Consider the following 21,639-nt stretch of genomic DNA (forward strand, 5'->3'; position numbering starts at 1 on the left):
GCCTCTAAGTTCCTCCCAAACCTGATTTCCCCAATCTAGCTATATATTGAAATCCCCCATGACCATTGTAACATTGCCCTTACTACATGCCTGTTCAATTTCCCATTGAGATTTATTATCCACATCCTTGGAGGTGTATATAACCCCATCAGGGCTTTCCTACCCTTGCAATTGTGCATTTTCCTCACAAGGTATCTATATTTTCCAATCCTATGTTACCTCTTTCTAAGGATTTGATTCCATTTCTTTTAAACCAGAAGAGCTATTCCACCCTCCCTTCCCACCTGCCTGTCCTTTCCATACAAGGTGTATCCTTGGATATTAAGCTCCCAACTATGATCTTCTTTCAGCCACGTCTCAGTGATACCCATGTTTAACTTGCCAATCTCTAAATGAGCTACAAAATCATCTACCTTATTCTGTATACTGTGTGCATTCAAATACCCTCAGTCTTCTATTTGTTACCCTTTGCAATTTTGCCCCCATGTTTCATTTCACCTCATCCTATTGGCTGTAATTTTGCCCTGTCATCTGCCTGTTATTCCTCAGTCTCACTACACACTGCATCTACTTGTACACCACTGTCCAGTTCTCAGCCCCCTCACTCCAGTTTGCCTTTCCCTTCCGACTTAGTTTAAACCCTCCCCATCAGCTCCAGCAAACCTGCGCAAAAGGACATTGGTCCCCCCTCGGGTTCAGGTTGAGAAAACCATGGGGAGATGGGGTCCAGAGTTGACCCCCCGTGAACTATGCTAATAATGAGAGAGAGAGAGAGAGATAAAGACGGGGAGAGGCACCATGCTGCACATGCTGATAATGAGAGAGACACGAGGATTTAAAATTATGGCTTCTTTGCTGATTGTTGACTTTGCCTGCTTGTGTGAATCCCTGCTGTCACAGCATAGTGAGTGCCAGGTGCGGGCTGAGACAGGAAGGTGGCCCAGTTTAATGGACATGGTCAGTTGATGGACGGCTGGTGCCCCGGCAGGGGGGATAAAAGACGAGTCTGCTGAGACACCGGCAGACACGCCACTGGACACTGAAAGAGTGTTGTGCACTCACAGGAAGGTGGGGGCTTGGAGGATCGATTCGGGGAAATTGGCCAGAGGCTCACAGTGTGTGAAGGCAGGCCGGTGGGGGCTTGTGTGTGTGTCCCCCCTCACCTGGCTGACAAGCCCACCACTGAAGAACAGTCTGGCCGGAAGCGGAAGGGTCATAATCAATTACCACAACGGTACAACGGATCAAGACAACAACGGAAGGTTTGCCTGCTGCAGCTGCTCATCTCACTCTCTCTCTCTCTCCAACATTACAACAGCAACTACCTCGACCCAAACTGAACTGAACTGAACTCTGCATTATCTTAAAGACTATTCATTTACCCCTAGACTACGATAGAGCTTGGTTTTGATTCTTATTCCTACTCTTCTGTATTTATCATTGCTAACCTGTTTTATATGTATATTTGCATTTTATTATACTGTATTACTTAATTTACTAATAAACACTTTTAGTTCCAGTACCACCAGACTCCAACGTATCATTCCACTTCTGTTGGTTTGGTAACCCGGTCACGGGGTACTTGACAAGGTGTAGCCCTTCCTTTTTGTACAGGTCAAACCTTCCCCAGATGAGATCCCAATGATCCAGAAATCTGAAACCCTGCTCCCTGCACCAATTCTTCAGCCACTCTTTCATCTGTACCATCATCCTATTATTGCCCTGACTAGCATGTAGCACTGGGAGTAATCCAGTAGTTACTTCCTTGAAGGTCATGCTCTTCAGCCTTTCCCCTATACTCACTGCACAGGACCTCTTCCTCCTTTCCCCCCATGTTATTGTGCCAACGTGCACCACAATCTCTGGCTGCTCACCCTCCCTCTTCAAGATCTTGAAAATACATTACCGATAGCACAAATGAAAAACACAATTACAGAAAAACATCTAGCCCAGGTCCCTGAGTGCCATGACCTATAGACTGATGTGTATGGGACGTTGTTTCAGCTTGTTCTTCCACCTAGCGAACACTGGAGAGCAGCACTGATGGGCAGGACTAGCCCCCAACCTAGTACAGATTCCAGTGTGCCCAGAGACCCCTGTTTCTCCGACACTGCCTCCAGTGTCTACTCCCCTTGGTACAGCTCTTGGCAAACTCTTACCTTTTAAAAAGGAATTGAATCATCAATGAAATAGTCTTTGTTATTTTCCATTCTCCGAGGAGAGCTTTACCAAGGCTACTCAGGAAGGATTACCGGTCTGAGGGTGAATTAATATTATGAAGAGCAAAGTTCTGACAATCAAAGTGGGGCATCCCCTTAGAGACAAGCTACATCACAAACCCGAGGCAGTGACTGGGTTCCAATCACCTCTCCACATTTCCCTGTAGAGCGAGTTACACTCAATATTACACTGGGAGATTCACCCTGTGGTCTGCACTACTGCACATCCGGCTGCAGGGAACTAAAAGGTCACATGGCTTATTTCCATTAGCTATAATTTGTGTTGGGACTTGAGGAATTATTTTTCCTCCCTCTATGTCTAAATAACTTATTGAAATTAAAGTTTTCACGTGAGCTTAGGCAGCGAGGGGCTGTGCACTCTTCTGGCGACAGTGCTGATATTCACAGACAGTGAAGTACAGCAAGATTTAGAAGACTGAGGGGGGATCTTATTGAAACATATAAAATTCTAAAGGGATTTGACAGGCTAAATGCAGGAAGATTGCTTCCGATGTTGGGGGAATCCAGAATGAGGGGTCACAGTTTAAGGATAAAGGGGAAGCCTTTTAGGACCAAGATGAGGAAAACTTCTTCACACAGAGAGTGGTGAATCTGGGGAATTCTCTGCCACAGGAAACAGTTGAGGCCGGTTCATTGGCTATATTTAAGAGGAAGTTAGATATGGCCCTTGTGGCTAAAGGGATCAGGGGGTATGGAGAGAAAGCCGGTACAGGGTTCTGAGTTGGATGATCAGCCATGATCATACTGAATGGCGGTGCAGGCTCGAAGGGCCAAACGGCCTACTCCTGCACCTATTTTCTATGTTGTCAGATGAGGGTGGGTCCACACACACACACACACAATCCAAGCAGTTGCTTCCAGTGCGGTAATGGGTGAATGCCCCACTGTACTGTGTTTCAATGTGATGCTAAACAGAGGCTGTATCTGCCCCGGATGTCAGGGAACAGGGAACTGAACAGGACCGAAGGCACAGAAACAGGTCATTGTCCGACCAGCCCTGAACACCATTTGAAAGTGAAACTTGGAGTTCCAGCGTTAGTATCTACCCAACACCGCTGAAACTCTGCACGCGGCAGAGGTCCGCTGGGATCTTGCTATGCACAGATAGGGTGGTCAGCTTTCAACGTCACAACAGTGACTGCACTCGGGAAGTGCTGTAAATTAGCTTGCAACGTCCTAAGACTGATGCCCGTTCCAAGCCACACAGCTGGAGTTCCCAGGTGGGGTTTAAGCAGCTGACGGTCAAATTCAAAAGTTTAATTGTCATTCAACTATATACATGAATACAGCCAAAACAAAACAGAGTTCCTCTGGCACCAAGGTGCAGAGCGCAGGACCAATAGTCATACACAGCACATATCATTATGATTGCAGAAGAACACAGAGTTACAACATTTTAAAATACTAATCTAGCCCAAGTCCCTGAGTGCCATGACCTGTCGATCGATGGTGCATGGACATTGTCCTGGAGCCATGTTTCTGCAGAAACAGCCGCAGCAGGGACTCATATCAGGCAGTTGCAGACAAACACAATCCAGCTCGTCTCCCACCAGCTAAAGACAGTATAAAATATCAGCAGCGTGAGCTTTTACTTGGAAGCTGAGGAAGGGATCCCCCTGGAGGGTGTTGGGGATTGAAGAGGTGTGGATAGTCACTGCTGAACCGGCATTAAGTCACCTGTTTGATCTGGATTGAACGGTGTGTCTCAGAGCGACTTGAGGGAACCTTCCTCTGGCTGGTCACTGCATCTTCCTCCGTTCTTTCCATCAGCTCTCTTGCCCTTTCACCTCGTTATGCCGCACTGCCTCTTCTGCATCCTTGACCCTTAACCCTTTCAGAAGCTTCTGGATTGAGCCGAGTCATCTGAAATGTTTAATGAAAAAAACGAGAGTCATGTTTTCTTTTTCTTTCTCCGGTGGCCCAGTCGAATCAAGAGAGGAGGCGACAGAAAAGGACGGGACAAGAGATTGAAAAGGGAGCACTCGCGGGATTTTGGCCTTTTCGGGCACCACAATCCAATTGCAATTCATTAGCAAGAGCAAATTTTTTTAAAAGTCTGGGACAAGCAGAGTCATCGTGTGAGGGGACCAGTGTTCGAGTGCAGAGGGTCCGGTGACAACAAGCTTGCATGAGGGAAGTTTCCGGTAAATTTCTTCTTCATCTGTTAGTACACAGTCAGAGTGGTGAGGCCGGCTCCGGGACTGTGTTGCATTCTTTGTGTGAGATGGGAGAATTCTGGGAGACCTCCAGCCTCCCGGATAATCACATCTGCACCAGGTGCACCGAGCTGCAGCTCCTCAGAGAACGTGTTTTTTTAATTAAACAAAATATACTTTATTCCAAAATAAAATTATATACAATAACCATTCAAAGACTTTCAATTCTTTACAGTTGGTACCATTACTGTCTTTATATTTTCAAAGTTCTAATGTTTTGTCACCCACGTGGCACTTTGTTCTTTCATATTTACATTCAGGGGGTATACGCCCAACCTCCCTACCCTTCAACTCCCACGGGAGAAGAACTCTAGCCTGTGGTCCTTCCCCACCGGGCCCTTGCGGTGGCTGCACCGTTTGAGTGCGTCCCTCAGCACGTACTCCTGCAGCCGAGAATGTGCCAGTCAGCAGCATTCCCCCACGGACATCTCCGTGTGCTGGTAGACCATCAAGTTTCGGGCCGACCAAAAAGCGTCTTTGACTGAGTTGATGATCTGCCAGCAGCACCGGATGTTGGTCTCGGTGTGCGTCCCTGGGAACAGCCCGTAGATCAGAGAGTCCTCTGTTACGCAGCTGCTAGGAACGAACCTCGACACTGCCCCTTCCATCCTCCTCCACAGCTCCTCGAACCCACAGTGTGCAAAGAGGTGGGTCACCAACTCCTCCTCACTGCAGTGCTCCCGTGGGCAGAGGGGTGTGGAGACGACGTTCCAGGGAGGGATTGGACTGGGCGGGCCCCTCTTACCGCCAGCCAGGCGAGGTCTTGGTGCCTGACGTGTTAAAGAACTGGAGCTGCAGTTCGATGACCTTCGGCTCACTGAGTAGTCCATAGACAGGAGCTATAGGGAGGTAGTCACCTCTAAGTTACAGGAGGTAGGTACCTGATATAAGATGACAAGAGGCACTGATCATGTGGATAGCCAGAGACAGGATTTGTAAAATGCCTATGAGATGGCTTTTTAGACCAGCCCGTGGTTGAGCCCACCAGGGGAAAGGCTAGTCGGGATTACGTGTTGCATAATGAACCAGATTTGATTAGAGAGTTTAAGGTAAAGGAACCCTTACAAAACAGTGATCATAATATGATAGATTTCACTCTGCAATTTGAGAAAGAGTAGCTAAAGTCAGATGTATAGTAGTACAGATGAGTAAAGGGCATGAGAAAGGAGCTGGCCAAAGTTGATGGGGATGAAGGTAGAACAGCAATGTCTGGAGTTTCTGTTTAGAAAATATTCTACGCTTTTGTTCCTTCTACTGCGAATAAATCGTCGGGAAGGGTGTGGTTGTACACTTGCTAGAAGGAACAGACGTGGAGACTGTTTTCAGAGGTGCCAAAGGACCTGGGAGTCCCTCGTGCAGATTTCCCAGAAGGTCAACCTGCAGGGTGAAATGGTGGTGGGGAAAGCTAATGCAACGATGTGATGCTGAGGCTTTATAAGGAACTGGTAAGTATTGAGAGCAGTTTTGGCCCCTTTTTCTAAGAAAGGTTGTGCTGCCATTCCAGAACTTTCAGAGGAGGTAGACCAGAATGATCCCAGGAACGAAAGGGTTACCCGCATGAGGAATGTTCGATAATGGATCTGGGGCTGTATTCACTGAAATTTAGAAGATTGGGGGAGGGGAACTCTCTTAATCCTATAGAAAGTTGAAAGGCATAGGGTGGACATGGAGAGGATGCTTCTTATAGTGAGGGAGTCTAGGACCAAGGGACACAACCTCAGAACAGAGGGATGTCCATTTAGAATTAGATGAGGAGGAATTTCTTTAGCCAGAAGGTGGTAAATCTATGGAATTCATTGCCACAGGTGGCTGTGGAAACCAAGTCATCTGGGGCATTTAAGGCAGAGGTTCTTTAGGTTCCTGATTACTCAGGGCATGAAAGGTTACAGGGAGAAGGCAAGAGAATGCACTTGAGAGGGAAAAAAGGATCAGCCAGGATGAAAATGTGGAACAGACTTGATGGGCTGAATGGCCTCATTCTGCTCCTATCTCTTGAGGTCATGTTTAACCAGCTCCATGGGCACTAGCCTCCACAGCATCAAGGACACCATAAAAGGTGAAGCCTTAAGAAGCCAGCATTCGTCACTAAGGACCCCAGTCACCCAGGACGAGCCCTCTTCTCCAATCTGCCAGAGGAACTCACCGCACCCACTGGAGTTTAGAAGAATGGCGGGGGGGGGGGGGGAATCACAATGAAACCTATCAAATATTGAGTGGTCTGGATAGAGTGGATGCCGGAGGATGTCTCCTATCATGGGCGAGTCTAGAGTCAGAGGGCACACAGAATAGAGTGGCATCCAATTAGAACAGAGATGGTGAAGAGTTTCATTAGCCAGAGGGTAGTGAATCTGTGGAGGCCAAGTCACTGGGTATATTTAAAGCGGAAGTTGATAAGTTTTCGATTAGCCATGGGTTCATTGTCCATCCAGAAATCTGATGGTGGAGGGGAGGAAGCTGTGCCTGAATTGTTGTGTGGTGTCAGGCTCCTGCACCTCCTCCCTGATGGTAGCAAGGAGAAGAGGGCACGTCCTGGGTGACTGGGGTCCTTGGTAGCAAATGCTGCCTTCTTAAGGCTTCACCTTTTATCGGTGAAGAATGGGGGGAGCAAATTGCTGACATTTTGGGTCAAAACGTACATCAGGACTGAGAGGAGAGAGGGAAGATTGCCAGTATAAAGTGAAGAGGGGAGAGATGAGAAAGCAATCAACCCACACAGTGCAGAAAGGAGTGAACCCTGTCTCCCCACTCTCTGTACCGGCCATCTTACCTCTCCACTCTCAGTCCCGATGCAGGCTCGTGACCCGAAACACTGACAGTTCCTTTTGCTCTACTGATATTGCCTGACCCACTGACAAAACGGAGAGACAAGAGCCCGCAGGTGCTGGAATCCGGAAGAACTTGGCAAACCACACAACATCTTTGGAGAGGAATAAATAGCCGATGCTTCGGGCAGAGACCTCTCATCAGGACTGGAAAAGAAGGGGACAGAGGCCAATTTAAGATGGTGTGATCAGGAGAAGTGCAAGCTGACAGGTGACAGATGAGACCAGTGAGCTGGGGAAGGGGATGAAGTGAGAAACTGGAGGATGATAGGAGGAAGAGGTAAAGGGCTGAAGAAGAAGGAATCTAATAGGAGAGGACAGTGAACCGTGGAAGAGAGGGAAAGAAGAGGACCAGAGGGCAAGTGAGAAGAGAAAGGGGGAGAGAATAACCAGAATGGGGGAATCACTAAAATAGAAAAGGAGGGAAGGGGAGGAGAAATTGATGTTTTTGCCATCAGTTTGGAGACTAGCCAGACGGAATGTGGGACTTTGCTCCTCAACCCAAGATTGGCCTCATAAATTCAGCAGAGGAAGTTGTGGACAGACTTGTTGGAATGGGAATGGGGAATCAAATTGAAATGGTAACCACCAAGAGATCCTGTCCCTTGCAGCGGACACAACGGAGGTGTTTGATGGAGCTCTATAAAGGGGACTCACCAACTGGGGGTCTATCACCCATCTGGATTAGCAACCGCACGTTTTCCCTTTGGCTCCAGCCCCTGGGCTGTCCACTTCCCAGAGTCGGTCCTGTTTCTCAGGCTGAGCCTGCAGGTACCTGTGGCAAACTGAGAGAGAGAGCACAGGCTCATTTTCCTGGTCCTTGTTCCGTACCCCCGTCACCCACTCCAATAACCCAGTATGCAGCTGCTGGCCAATCCCGCTCCTGGGATTGTTCACACCCTTTCTGCTGAACTGCACAAGCCGCCCCATGAAACACTGCATGTGCTGTTTACACAGGAGATTCTGCAAGTGAAAGAAACCAGAACACACACAAAAAGATGTAGAATTGTTACTTTTTGCAATTTTCCATATCATTTAACTTTCCTATGCTTGTTTATAATTTTTATATAATCACCTATACACCTGTCATTTTCTAATAATTTTAATATAGCTGGTTCTGTATTTTCTGGAATTTTCTCAGTTTTTCTGTAGCAAGTGCCACACCACTTGAATCTGGCTATTTTATAGGTTAACTGTTATATTTGGAGTGGTGTTATCTCTAGACAGTCTATGAGACAACCATGACTTCTTTTTAAAATTTTCTCTTTTCTTTGTTCGTTCTTTGTTCTTGTAACACTTAATAAACTGGCCCTAACCACCAAAATTTATACCTCTTTCTTGACTTCCAAAGAACCTCCGAATCAACATCAGCAGATCCAACACTGGGTTAATCCTTGCACTATCCAGCCCTACTAAGCTGGTGTTGGATTCTGGTGTTTTAATCCAAGTTTCTTTCAGAAGTCAGGAAAGAGGCACAAAACCTGTTGCTTCACGGTCGCTCTATTAAGTGTCAACAGAACAAAGAGGGGGTTGAAAACGGATATAGAGGTCTACAAACAGAAGGAGAGTCTAAAGGGGAAAATTGTGCTGTCTCATGGTCAGTTATTTTTACACTCCATAGATAAAGGGAAATTTCATTCAAATTTGTAGATAAGAGTCAAGCACGGAGAAAGCTTTAATCCAAATAATGCAGTACCAAGTGAAGTTTCCAGAATCGTAACCACTAGGGGGACACACTGAGTAACTGCATATACGTACTGTGGCCATAAGGAAGCTTATTAACCTATTGTATGCATTTAAGAACTAGTTAAAATACAAGCAGATAATTGTTAAGTTGCTGAAAAAAATAACTATTAAACAGACTAAACTTTTCTGTTTTGTTGTGCGACTTCAGGGTGCTTGGGGTTGATGTTCTGTTAGTTACTTGCGCAGAGGTGGGGTTGTTTGGGGGGGTCAATGTTCTTTTTTGTGCAGGGCAGGGGGGTTTTGGGGGCTGATGCTCTCTGTTCTTTTGTGTGGGGGTGGGTTTGATGTTTCTGTATGACTTTCATGTTCTTTCTTTACTTCGTGGCTATCTGGAGAAGACAAATTTCACAGTTGTATATGGATACATGTTTTGATAATAAATGAACCTTTGTAACAATCTAGTCCAACACTGGTGACTCCCTGTACCTCTGTACATGGCCGGTGAGATGGGTTGGCTGATCCCTAAATCCTGTCAGCGGGGAACTGACTGCAGAAGTCGGCCGGCATCCTCAGCCCAAGGCCCAGGCGCCGGTGTTTCTTGCGGACGAACATGGTGTCCAGGACGGGCAGCTGGTAACACTGGCTGGTGCTGGCACAGCACAGGCTGCCTGGGACAAAGCAGAGAGAGACTGAGCAGCAAGCGCTTCATCCACCTCGCACTACCCCACCTGATCCCCAGGACCCTGACGTGCAGTGGGTGAAGGAACAGCTGTTTGCGGCTGTGGACCCCAATGAGATCCTACCACAGACTGCAGACAACCTTTCTCCCAGTGACTTGAGGAAGCTGGATGGAATACATGTCTATCTGTATCTGTGGTGCTGAGGTAGAGATGTGTGAGAACTTCAGGTTCCTAGGTACAGGTGTCCCCCACCCCTTTACAGCGTTCCTATGAAACCTTTCTTAAGCCGAAATGGCATAAAGCGAAGAACCATTAACTTATATAGGAAAAATTTTTGTAAAAGTGAAAATCCTCTGTAATGTGAGAACTAATGTGGTTACTAAAGTAGGCTTTTTGTAAAAGCGAAGTGGTGTAAAGCGGAGGACACCTGTATAAATATTAACAAATTGTGCTACACTGTAGCTTAACGTTTAGCATCACACTATTACAGCGCCAATAACTCAGGTTCAATTTCTGCCACCGCCTGTGAGAAGTACGTTCTCCCCATGACCACATGGTGTGTCTCCTTTGGGTGCTACCATTTCCTATCACATCCCAAACGAGTTAGTAAGTTTATTGGTCACATGGCTGTAGTTGGGCAGCTTGGGCTTATTGGGCCTGAAGTGCCCATTTCCATGCTGCATCTCTAGGGTTCTTCTCCCGCGGGAGTTGAGAGGCGGGGGGGGGGGGGGGCGGGGTGTATACCCCTAAACAAGTGTATGTAAATATGGAATAACAGAGTTCCATGTGGGTGGCAAAAATTGTGAAAATGTAAAGACAGCAATGGAAACAGTTGTAAAGGATTGAAAGTCATTGAATGGTTTATTGCATACAATTATTTTTGAATAAAGTATACTTTGATTTAAAAAAAAAATCTCTAAAGTAAGTATCACCAGCAATTTGTCCTGGTCCAGCCACAGAGACACCATAGCCAAGAAAACACACCAGCACCTCCTCTTCTTCAGAAGGCATAAGAAATTTGGCATGTTTCAGGCAATCTTCATTGATCGATTTATTTTATACGGAGGCACCACTGAAACCATTCCATCCCCTGCATCTCACCTTGGTACGGCATCTGCTCTGCTCAGAGATTGCAGAGAGTTGTGCACGCAGCCCAGTCCATCACACAACTCAGAAAGCAGCCTATCTGGATGTATCACAGCTTGGAACAACAACTGCTCCCTCTGCGACTGTAAGAAACTGCAGAGAGTTGTGCACACAGCTCAGCACGTCAAGGAAACCAGCCTCAGGGTCCATCATGGACCCTGTCTAAACTTCTCACTGCCTTGGGAAAGCAGCCAGCATAATCAAAGATCCCTCACATCCTCTCTTCTCCTTCCCATTGTACAAAAGATTTTAAAAAAGTCTTGTGAAGGTGCACTGGCACATTCAAGGACAACTCCTACCCCACTGTTATAAGGTTACTGAATGGACCACACGGAGGATAAAGATTATTTATGTTGCTGCTCTTTCTCTAATTGTAACACTATATTCCACATTGTTTCTCCCTTCTATTCTACCTCAAGGTACTTTCGCACAGTATGATCTGTCTGGATGGCAAGCAAACAAAAGAATTTTGTCTTACATTGGGTAAACGTGACAATAATAAACTGATCACCATATCTAGCATTTGCATAGTTTGGGCCGTCCCATCCAACACAAGCCCTCGCAGGTAGTCTCCCACACTAAACTACAGATTTGGGCCAAGTTCAGAATCAGGATCAGGTTTACTATCACTGGCATATGTTGTGAAATTCGTTGTTTTGAGGTAACAGTATAGAGCAATAATAAAAAAAATTACAATAAGAAATAGATGTTAAGAAGTGCAAAAAGAGAGCAAATAAAAGTAGTGAGGAAGTGTTCATATCTTCAGTGTCCATTCAGGACTCAGATGGCAGAGGGGAAGAAGCTGTTCCTGAAACATTGAGTGTGTGTCTTCAGGCTCCTGTACCTCCTCCCTGATGGCAGAGGGGAAGAAGCTGTTCCTGAAACATTCAGTGTGTGTCTTCAGGCTCCTGTATTTCCTCCTTGATGGTAGCAATGAGAAGAGGGTATGTATCGGGTGATGGGATCCTTAATGAGGGATGCTGCTTTTTGAGGCACTGCAGCAGAGTAAAAGGGAGAGCAGATTTTTACACCAGGTTCCTAACAAAATAACAGGATCAATAAACCATCTCTTTATAGATAATCCTACGTAGTACAGTGGCACAGCAGGTGGGGCAGCTGCCTCACGGTTCCAGAAACTCAGGTTCAATCCTGACCTCAGGCAATGTCCGTGCGACCATGTTGGTTTCTCATGGGTAATCCAGTTCCCTCCCACATCCCAAAGCAAGTCAACTGACCTCTGTAAAGTACCAGACACAAAATGCTGGAGCAACTCAGCAGGCCAGGCAGTATCTAAGGGAAAGAGTACAGTTGACATGTTGGACGAAGGTCCTTCAGCAGGACAAAAGCTCAGGGTAGGCATCCCTGGAAGAGACTTTGCAGTCTCCGCCTGAAACATCAGCTGTACTCTTCTCCACAGATGCTGCCTGGCCTGCTGAGTTCCTCCAGCACTTTGTGCATGTTGCCTGGATTTCCAGCGTCAGCAGATTTTCTCTTTTCTGTAAAGTATCCCTGGTGTGGAGGTGAGAATCGGGGGGCAGTTAACGGGAATGTGAGGAGAAACACTTCTTACAGGGGAAATTAGGAGGGGATAGGATTGCTCCGCAAGCTGGCATGGAGTTGATGGGCAGCAGAATCTCTAAGTCATAAGGAAATATGAATGGATGACTCCTGGTCCGTGCGCTGAGTACCAGTGTACCTTTCAGCTTCACAGTGTGGAACCCAGCCACCTCCTTGTCCGTCCAGAAGATCTTGGCAAACTCATCGACGGGATGAGGTCGGAAAGGAAGGACGTCTGGTGGTCTTTCCCTGTTCCCACAGATCATCTGGTTTAACAGGTAGAGCACAATCCGTTCACCGACTGACCGCATCTGAGAGACATACTGTCAGCTCATGTTCACCATGGGTCTGTCTGTTCACATTCAGTCAGAACGACTCCATCCTCTGAGCTCAACTGACCCAACCCACACCCACTCCCTCACACTCCAGCTGACGCCTCTCCAAAAGCTGACTCATCGCGGGTCTCACCACACTGGGTGTGTGTTTACTGACTGGGGTATCCCGGGATCCTCCCGCCTCCCATCACATTCCCACCCACTGCCCATGTCCACTTCCCCAATAACAGCCGAGTGTTTGTCCCAGCCCAGCGTACGGTGATAACACAGGAGAATCTGCTTCTCTAGATGGAAGTGCTCCATCTCAACAGCAGTTCCCTACCATGACAGGGCACCCTTCCTTGGTGGAAATACCTGCCTCAAATGAGGTTCTCTACTTTGATGTTGGATCCAACTGTTCAATTCTTAGATTAGGATGTTTAATTCACATTTTCATTGCAGTTTAACAATTATCTGCTTGTATTTTAAGTAGTTCTTATATGTGTATAACAGTTTAATATGACTCTAGTGGTTATATTGGATTGGTATGATTCTGAAAGCTTCTCTTTGTACTGCATTATTTGAATAATGGCTTTCTAATTGGTTGACCCTTATCTACAAATTCAAATGGAACTTTTCCTTATCTATGGGCAGCACCATCTTAGTTCTTTTGTCTCTCTCTCTGCTTTGTAGACCTCTATCACTGTTTCAACTTTCCTTTGTTCTATCAATGCTTAATAAAACGATGGTGAAGCAACAAGCTTCGTGCTTCTTTCCTGACCTCTGAAGCAACGTTGGATTAAAACATCAGAAACCAACAAGAAGCATCCTCCTGTGGGTTCGCGGTGAAAGTGTGGAGGAGGATGGAAAGTGTCAAGGTTCATCCCCAGCAGCTGCGTAACAGAGGACTCTCTGATCTACGGGCTGTTCCCGGGGATGCACACAAAGACCAACATCCGGTGCTGCTGGCAGATCATCAACTTGGTGGAAGACGCTCTTTGGTCGGCCCGAAACTTGATGGTCTACCAGCACACGGAGATGTCCGTGAGGGAATGCTGCTGACTGGCACATTCTCGGCTGCAGGAGTACGTGCTGAGGGACGCACTCAAACTCGGTGCAGCCACCGCAAGGGCCCGGTGGGGGAGGACCACAGTCTAGGGTTCTTCTCCTGGGGGAGTTGAGGGGTGGGTGGCGGGGTGTATACCCCTAAACAAGTGTATGTAAATATGGAATAACAGAGTGCCACGTGGGTGGCGAAAAATGTGAAAATGTAAAGACAGCAATGGAAACAGTTGTAAAGGATTGAGAGTCATTGAATGGTTTATTGTATAATTTTATTTTCGAATAAAGTATATCTTGTTTAAAAATAAAATTGTCCTCGGTGGAGAAAGCCTATTTTGATGGAGGTTCAGAATAATGTCTTTCCCAGGGCAGAAGATACAGAAGCCTGAAATCACGTGGCACCAGGCTGAAGGACAGAGGTGGCCCACCCTGGGGTTGAGAGCTGTGTGGGTATGTGTATGAGGGCAAGAGGCCCATCCTCCTGTTGTTTTGTTTTCTTACTGCTGCTGTACTTGTTGCTTGTGTTGTCCTGCTGAACTGTGGGCATGTTGTGTTGGCACAGAATGCGTGCTGAGACCTGCAGGCTGCCCAGCGCATCCCTTGATTGTGTTGGTTGCGAACGCACACGACTCATTTCACTGCACTTTTCCATAAACGTGATAAATAAATGAATCTGTACCTGACTCTCCTGCTCCCGGCAGCCATTGGTGAACCGGCCGAAGCTTACGGACCCTGGGCAGAAACACACTCCCTGCCCACCCACGGAAGCTTGGCTGAGTCTCTCACCTGGACCAGCTCCTGCCTCCCACTGTCAGACGTCGTCAGAGCTTCATCCAGTGAGCACCAGCCAGCTCCCAGGTACACAGCAGCCACTGCAAGGCAGCAACAGAGGGATGAGGTCTGGGGGGGGGGGGGGGGCAAGAAGAATCGTGCTATTCTGCTGTTGCGGGCAAGTGGGAGTGGACGTTGCCCTCAGGAGAGGATAGGCCAGTCAGACAAAACCCCCGTGTCATTAGGCAGGAGCTGTTCGTCTGTGTGCGCACAGTCCAGTGCAGACCACTCCATTTGTAGCAAGTGCGTCAAGCTTTTCATCGTGACCCTGGGCCTTCAGGTGAAAGTCAATGTTCACAGTGGCTGGGCTGGGACGGAGGAGGTAGGTCAAGATTGGGGGAGGGGAGGTTAGATAAGGCAGATGAGTGAATGGTAGGAGGGAGGAAGGGGAGCCCAGAGGAGCTGTTTAGGAGAGAGGTTTGGCAGGGAAAGGGACAGAGAGGAGGGGGCAGAGGAGACACCATAAGACACAGGAGAAGAATTAGGCCATTTGCCCCATCGAGTCTGCTCCACCATTCAATCATGGTTGAATCGTCTTTCTCCCCCTCCTCAGCCCCACTCCCCAGCCTTCTCCCCGTAATCTTTGATGCTGTGTCCATTCAAGAACTATCAAGCTCTGCCTTAAATACACCCAATGACCTGGCCTCCACAGCTGCTGGGGTAAAACATTTCACAAATCTATCACCCTCTGCCTAACGAATTTTCTCCACATCTCTGTTTTAAATTGACACCTCTCCATCCTGAACTCCCCCACCATGGGAAACATCCTTTCCACATCTACTCTGTCTATGCCTTTCAACATTCGAAAGGTCTCAATGAGATCCCTCTTCATCCTTCTAAATTCTTGCAAGTACAGGCCCAGAGCCATCAAACATCCCTCGTATGATAACCCTTCCACTTCCAGAATCATCCTTACGAACCTCCTCTGAACCCTCTCCAATCCTCATCTTTTCTTAGATGAGAAGCCCAGAACTCTTCACAATATTCAAGGTGAGGCCTCACCAGTGCTTTATAAAGCCTCAGCATCACATCCCTGCTCTTGCATTCAAGCCCTCTTGATATGAATACTAACATTACATTTGCCTCCCTCACCTCCAACTCTACTTGCAAGTTAACCTTTAGGGTGTTCTGCAGAAGTCCTCCGAAGTCCCTTTGCATCTCAGGTTTTTGGATTTTCTCCCCGGTTAGAAAATAGTCTGCACATTTATTTCTACTACCAAAGTGCATGACCGTGCATTTTCCAACTTGGGGTTGGCGGGGGGGGGGGGGGGGGTGGTCAGGGGAAGTGTAGAGGTGTGGAGAGAGGGAAGGGGGAGGAGAGAGTGTGGGGGCAGAATTGGGGAAAGAGGAGAGTGGAGAGTTGTGGAGAGAGGTGGGGAGGAGAGGGTGAAGGGAGAATGTGTGTGGGGGGACAGGGAGGGGGTGAGGGGGATGGGAAACAAAGGGAAGACTGGAGAAATGAAAGAGCGGGGAGTAATGGACAACAGGGACAGGAAGAGGGCAGAGATGACTCAGAAAATGGAGATAAGGGGAGGAGACAGCAAAATAGTGTTTGGAAAACTAGGAACAGCTGTCGTATAAATAGTGTGTCCTTGTTACTCTGCCAAGGAAGAGGGTTAACAATCCCCGTTTCCCCAGCTTTCAGTCTTGGGCAGACGTGTCCATTTGTGGCTCCCTGCTGTCATCTAGTGGTTGTGCACGAGTACTGCAGGCATGAGCTCCTGAATCTGTCCCACCTGCCTGGTTTTCCTTATGGCAAATCTACTCGACTCCACACCTACATGCAGTGGGGCAATGTCCACGAGATCTCCCTGTGCATCTGTATCGCACCTTTCTGGTCCTTCCTTCCAAGTGTGTTGCTTGGATAAATGAAAAGAAGCAATTTCCATGGTACTGGAAACTGCTTCAGCAGATACACTCCCACGTCAGTCCTCTCCTACCATGATGAGGCTAATCTCAGGATGGAGGATCAACACTTCATATTCCATTTAGGTAGCCTCCAACCTGATGGCATGGACATCGACTTCTCCTTCCAGTAACTTTTCTTCCCTACCCTTCTTCTATTCCCCACTCTGGCCTCTTACCTCATCTCCTCACCTGCCTATCACCTCCCCTTGTTGGCCCTCCTCCATCCCTTTCTCACATGGTCTACACTCCTCTCCTATAAGATTCCTTTTCTCCAGCCCTTTGGCTTTTCCACCTTTCACCTCCCAGCTTTCTTCGTTATTCTCCAGTCCCCCACCCACCCATCACCTTCTAGCTTGTACTCTTCCTCCTCCTCTCCACCTTATCTTGGCATCTTCCCCCTTCCTTTCCAGTCCTGATGAAGGGTCTCAGCCCAAAATATTATTCATTTCCATAGATGCTTTGCTGAGTTCCTCCAGCATTTTGTGTGTGTTGCAGCAGATACTTTGACAAGAAATTTGCAGAAATGCAAAACTTTCAAGTCAAGCTGTAACTATTGTGGGTGGGGCAACTTGCTGAGCTGCAGCCAGGTGTGCATAGACAGAATGGGCTGAAGGCACTCGATCTTGTAATAGTTTCCAGGCATCGAGGGGTACACGTACCTGTCTTGTCATCCTGCGGACTCAACAAGCCCAGTATCTGGTGCTCAAGGCTGTCCTTATACAGGTTAAAAAAGGCCACAGAAGATGGTGTTATAGCAAGCTGGAAGAGAGACAAAAGTTAAAACACAAACAATAAATTTAAATTAAAACACTATTCTTGCACAGCAAGATTTATTCCAACTATTTATTCCTGCAGCAGATACATTAACATGTAAAAGGCATCTATACAGATAAAAGGATCGGAAAGGTTTAAGAGGATTCAGACAAATGGGACTAGTTTAGATGGGGATCTTGGTCAGTACAGAGTATTGGGCCAAAGGGCTTGTTTCTGGGCTGTAGGGCTATGACTCCAATGTACCAGCAGACACCATGTGCTGGAGACAGACTGTCCACTGATACCTTTGTCAAACCTACCTACTTTCACAGCTATCTTGACTATACCTCTTCCCACCGTGTTACTGTAAAAATGCTATTCCCTCTTCACAGTTCCTCCGTCTCCACCACTTATGTTCTTAGGGAGATGCTCGCCCACCCATCTTCTTCCTCGCCTTCCCCTCGGTCCACCTTCTTATTCTGGGCTCTTCCTCCCTCCTTTGCAGTCCTAGTGAAGTGTCTCAGCCTGAAACTTCGACTGTTTATCACTCTCCATAAATGCTGCCTGACTTGCTGAGTTCCTCCGATTCTTTGTGTGGTACCGTGTACTTCCTCTCCCCAAGGACTTGTCATCGGAAGAGGCAAGGAGAGTTGGGCCATGATCCGGACATGTGAATGGCTACATCAGCAGGTTGACAAAGAAGTCACTGAGTTAGCTTGTCCCTCTCTGGGTAAAATCAGTTTGAGACACTACAGCCAGTCACCAGGAACTCCAGCCCTGCAATCTCTGTTATGTTAATATCAAACTATTATGCCCACATGCTTGACCAGCCCAACTGCCATAGTGTGTCCATGGACAGCACATAAAGCCAGCTTCCTTTCCTTGCTGACAATCAACACAGGTGCACTGCTCTGCTCCCTCAACATTCTAGCCCATCTATAAATTTACTGATGACAATTGTAGTTGGCAGAATCACAGATGGTGATGAGATGGCATATAAGAGTGAAACTGATTGGCTGGTTGAGTTATGTGTTATGAGTGATGAACAGACCTGATGGACAATGGGGTGCAGAGTTAACTATTCCCCCCCCCCCACAAGAACTACAAACTATTGCTCTTGCTATGCTGCTACTGAGAGAGAGAGATAAAGCCCAGGCAAGAACATCTGCTACAGATAAGAGGGAGAGAGAGAGACTGTTGATTTATTGTATTTTGACTCTTCCTGGATTATTTACCTTTCACTACAAGGACTTTACTTTGCTCATTAACATTCCTCATCAGGAGACAGCAGGAGTGGCCTGATTTGATAGACACAGTCATTCAGATTTGATGGATAGCTGAGTCCCCGTTAGCAGGGCTAAAAGACAGGTCTGGAGAGACACCCTTCAGACATGCCAGTGGACACTGATTGTGTGTTCGGAACCCACAGAAAGGTGGGGGCTTTGGAGACCGAAACAGGAGATCGGTCAGTAAAGCTCACAGTGTTACAGCAGGGCCGGTGGGGACTTGTGTGTGTGTCCACTCATGCCAGAGTGACGAGTCCACCACAGAAGAACGGTCTAGCTGAAGGACCCAGGGGTCATAACTGAATGGCCACAACGATACGACGGAATCAGAGAGCAATAGGTTTGCCTGCTGCAGCTGCCTAATCTCTCACTCTCTCCAACGATTACAACACAACAACCATAACTACCTCAGCATGTATGAACTGAACCTTATACTCTTCTATGACAATTCATTTACCCCTAGACATCAATAGAGCTTGTTCATTATTGCTTATTATTATTCCTACACTTTTAGGTTTATTATTGCCAACTTGTTTTATATGTATATTTGCATTTTTGATACTGTATTGTGTAGTTTACTAATAAACACCAGTTTTGGTACCACCAGACTCCAACGGATACTTGTGTCTTTGCAGGTCTGACACCCAGTTACGGGGTACGTAACAGATGTTGCAATGACAACCTCACACTCAAGGTCAGCAAGACCCAGACGTTAATTGTGGACTTCAGGAAGGGAAATTTGGGAGAGCACATACCAGTCTTCACCGAGGGGTCAGCATCGGAAAGGGAGAGCAACTTCACTTTCCGGGCATCAGTATCTTCCAGGATCTATCCTGAGCCCATCATACTGATTCAGTTACAAATAAAGGATGCCCGCGGCTGATCTCCATTAGGAGTTTGAGGAGATTTGCTATGTCACCCAGAGACCCTTCCAAATTTTTACAGATGCACTGTGGAGAGCATCCTGATTCTCCCTGTAGCTGCTACACTTTCTTCTGCATTGTTACTATTTCACCTTGTTCTATTTCAATGCCCTGTGTAATGATTTGATGTGTATGACGAGTATGCAAGACAAGCTTCTCATGGTATTTTGGTGCATGTGACAATTATGAACTAATACCTCTGCTAATACCTTAAAACCACAAAAGCTTAAAGCCTCCACCTTTGACCAATGTTCCCTCCAAGCTTTGTGCACGTACACACATCTTTTGCTACTAATTACACAAAAGGTTCTCACCCCCTACTTCGTTGGCATGTTAAATATACTTCATGAGCATACACAATCACATTTCCTTTTCCCGTTTCGGATGTGGGGGGTGTTCGTTACAATTTCTCTGCAGATTTTAGAACTGGCTTACTTATACTGTTTTAAAATCGAAAAAAATTATTCAGTGCGCGCATGTTGTTTTCACTATACAAAGTCTTGGACAGCACAAGATTTTTGCACACACTGGTCATTACAAATTAAAGGGAACATTGCCTTTGACCAAACATAGGAACCCGTGCATTAATATTTCCTACATGAGGTGCCTTGTCATATTTTTGCCTCCTGTAACGCTTCAATGATTTAAAGGCGATTAATTAAATACGCATTGCTGCTGGTTAAATTTGCATACCATGTTTTGATTGGGTCTCTTTACCATTAAATCAAGTCAAAAACAATCTACAACATGGTTGGTGTTGGATCCCACTGTTTAACTCTTAGATTAGACTGTTTAGTTGATATTTTCTTTGCAGTTTAACAATTAAGTTTCTGATTGTATTAAGTACAGGTGTCCCCCGCTTTATGCCACTTTACTTTTACAAAAGACCTACATTAGTAACCTATTTTCACATTTCAAAATGGATTTTTGCTTTTACAAAAACTTTTCCCATATAATGGTTCTTAGCTTTACGCCATTTTGGTTTAAGAACAGTTTCATACGAATGCTCTACCTTTGTAAAAAGGGAGGGGGAAGCACCAGTAGTTCTTATGTGTGTATAACAGATTAAAATGCTTTGAGTGATTATATTGGTATAATTCTGGAAGCTTCTCTTGGCACTGCAGTATTTGAATAAGTGGTTTCTCTTTGGCTAAATCTTATCTACAAATTTGAATGAAAATTTTCCTTATCCATGGATACAAAAATAGCAGCTCCATGCTAGGTGCCATCTTAGCTCTTTTCTCTCTCCTTTTGCTCAGCAGACCTCTATCACTGTCCTTTCAAAATTTCCTTTGTTCCATCAATGTTTAATAAAACGATTCTGAAGCAACACATTTTGTGCTTCTTTTAAAAGAACTTTGGTTTAAAACAACTGAATCCAACACTGTTTACCTGTTCCCCACTGGTTAATGTAAAGAGTGGATTCCTCATTCCTGTTACGAAGCCTTGACAAGTAATCTTCTGTTGACCATGTTAAATGCTCCCAGTTCCCACTGGTTATAGTATCCACAGGACAGCGAGACCCCAGCAAGACAAAATAACCCATTGCTGATATAACTGGTGCGATTCCACCCAACTGCTGAAAACTGGCTGGTGGTGACACAACCAATGCACAGGGATCACCCACCCCCATGAAGTGGTGTGATCCCTCACCCTGAAGTGGGGGTGCTCCCTCACAACATCATCCACCACCACCTCTGCTCCCTGCACAGGGCTGCTCTCTCACCCCTTCCCCTCGGCAGTAGGGCACTCTCTCATTCCTGGCCATCCATCAGTGGGGTGTACCCTCACCCCAAGCACTCCAGAAATGAGGCGATTTCTCATCCCCACCCCTGCAGTGGGTGCTCCCTCATCCCTAGCACTCCGGAGATCAATGCTCCCTCATGCCCACCCAAAACAATGTGCCCCCAACCTCTGCAAAGGGGTGCTCCTCTGTCCCCTCCCTTGTTCCTGTCACGGCCGTGAGGCGCTCCCTCATGACCCCGTGCTGTGGCGGCGCTCCCTCGAACCCGCCCCGTCGTAAAGGGCGCTCCCTCATGTCCACTCCTCCCCGGCGCTCGCTCTCTCGGACCCGCTCCTGAGCTCCCTCCATCCGACGTCAGTGGTCGTGTAAGCCCGCGGGGCGAGGGACGAAGCCATTTCCGGGCCTCGTCGGCGTTGAACCCGAGGCCTGACGCCCGAAACCCGGCGTCTCCCCGTCCCCGGCGGCTGCTGG

General features: G+C 47.0%; 1 protein-coding gene across 1 annotated transcript; it reads right to left on the reverse strand.

Moving 5' to 3' along the window:
* Positions 1–3,453: 3,453 nt before the first annotated feature.
* fam169b (family with sequence similarity 169 member B) lies at positions 3,454–21,531 on the reverse strand. Its single transcript, XM_059946669.1, is given in 8 exon segments — positions 3,454–4,103; positions 7,936–8,063; positions 9,451–9,489; positions 9,492–9,632; positions 12,487–12,658; positions 14,510–14,595; positions 17,122–17,221; positions 21,337–21,531. Coding segments are annotated over 7 exon segments (819 nt in total). The 5' UTR covers positions 21,517–21,531; the 3' UTR covers positions 3,454–4,103; positions 7,936–7,962.
* Positions 21,532–21,639: the final 108 nt, after the last annotated feature.

This window comes from Hypanus sabinus, chromosome 21, assembly GCF_030144855.1.
Source record: "Hypanus sabinus isolate sHypSab1 chromosome 21, sHypSab1.hap1, whole genome shotgun sequence".
NCBI lineage: Eukaryota > Metazoa > Chordata > Chondrichthyes > Myliobatiformes > Dasyatidae > Hypanus > Hypanus sabinus.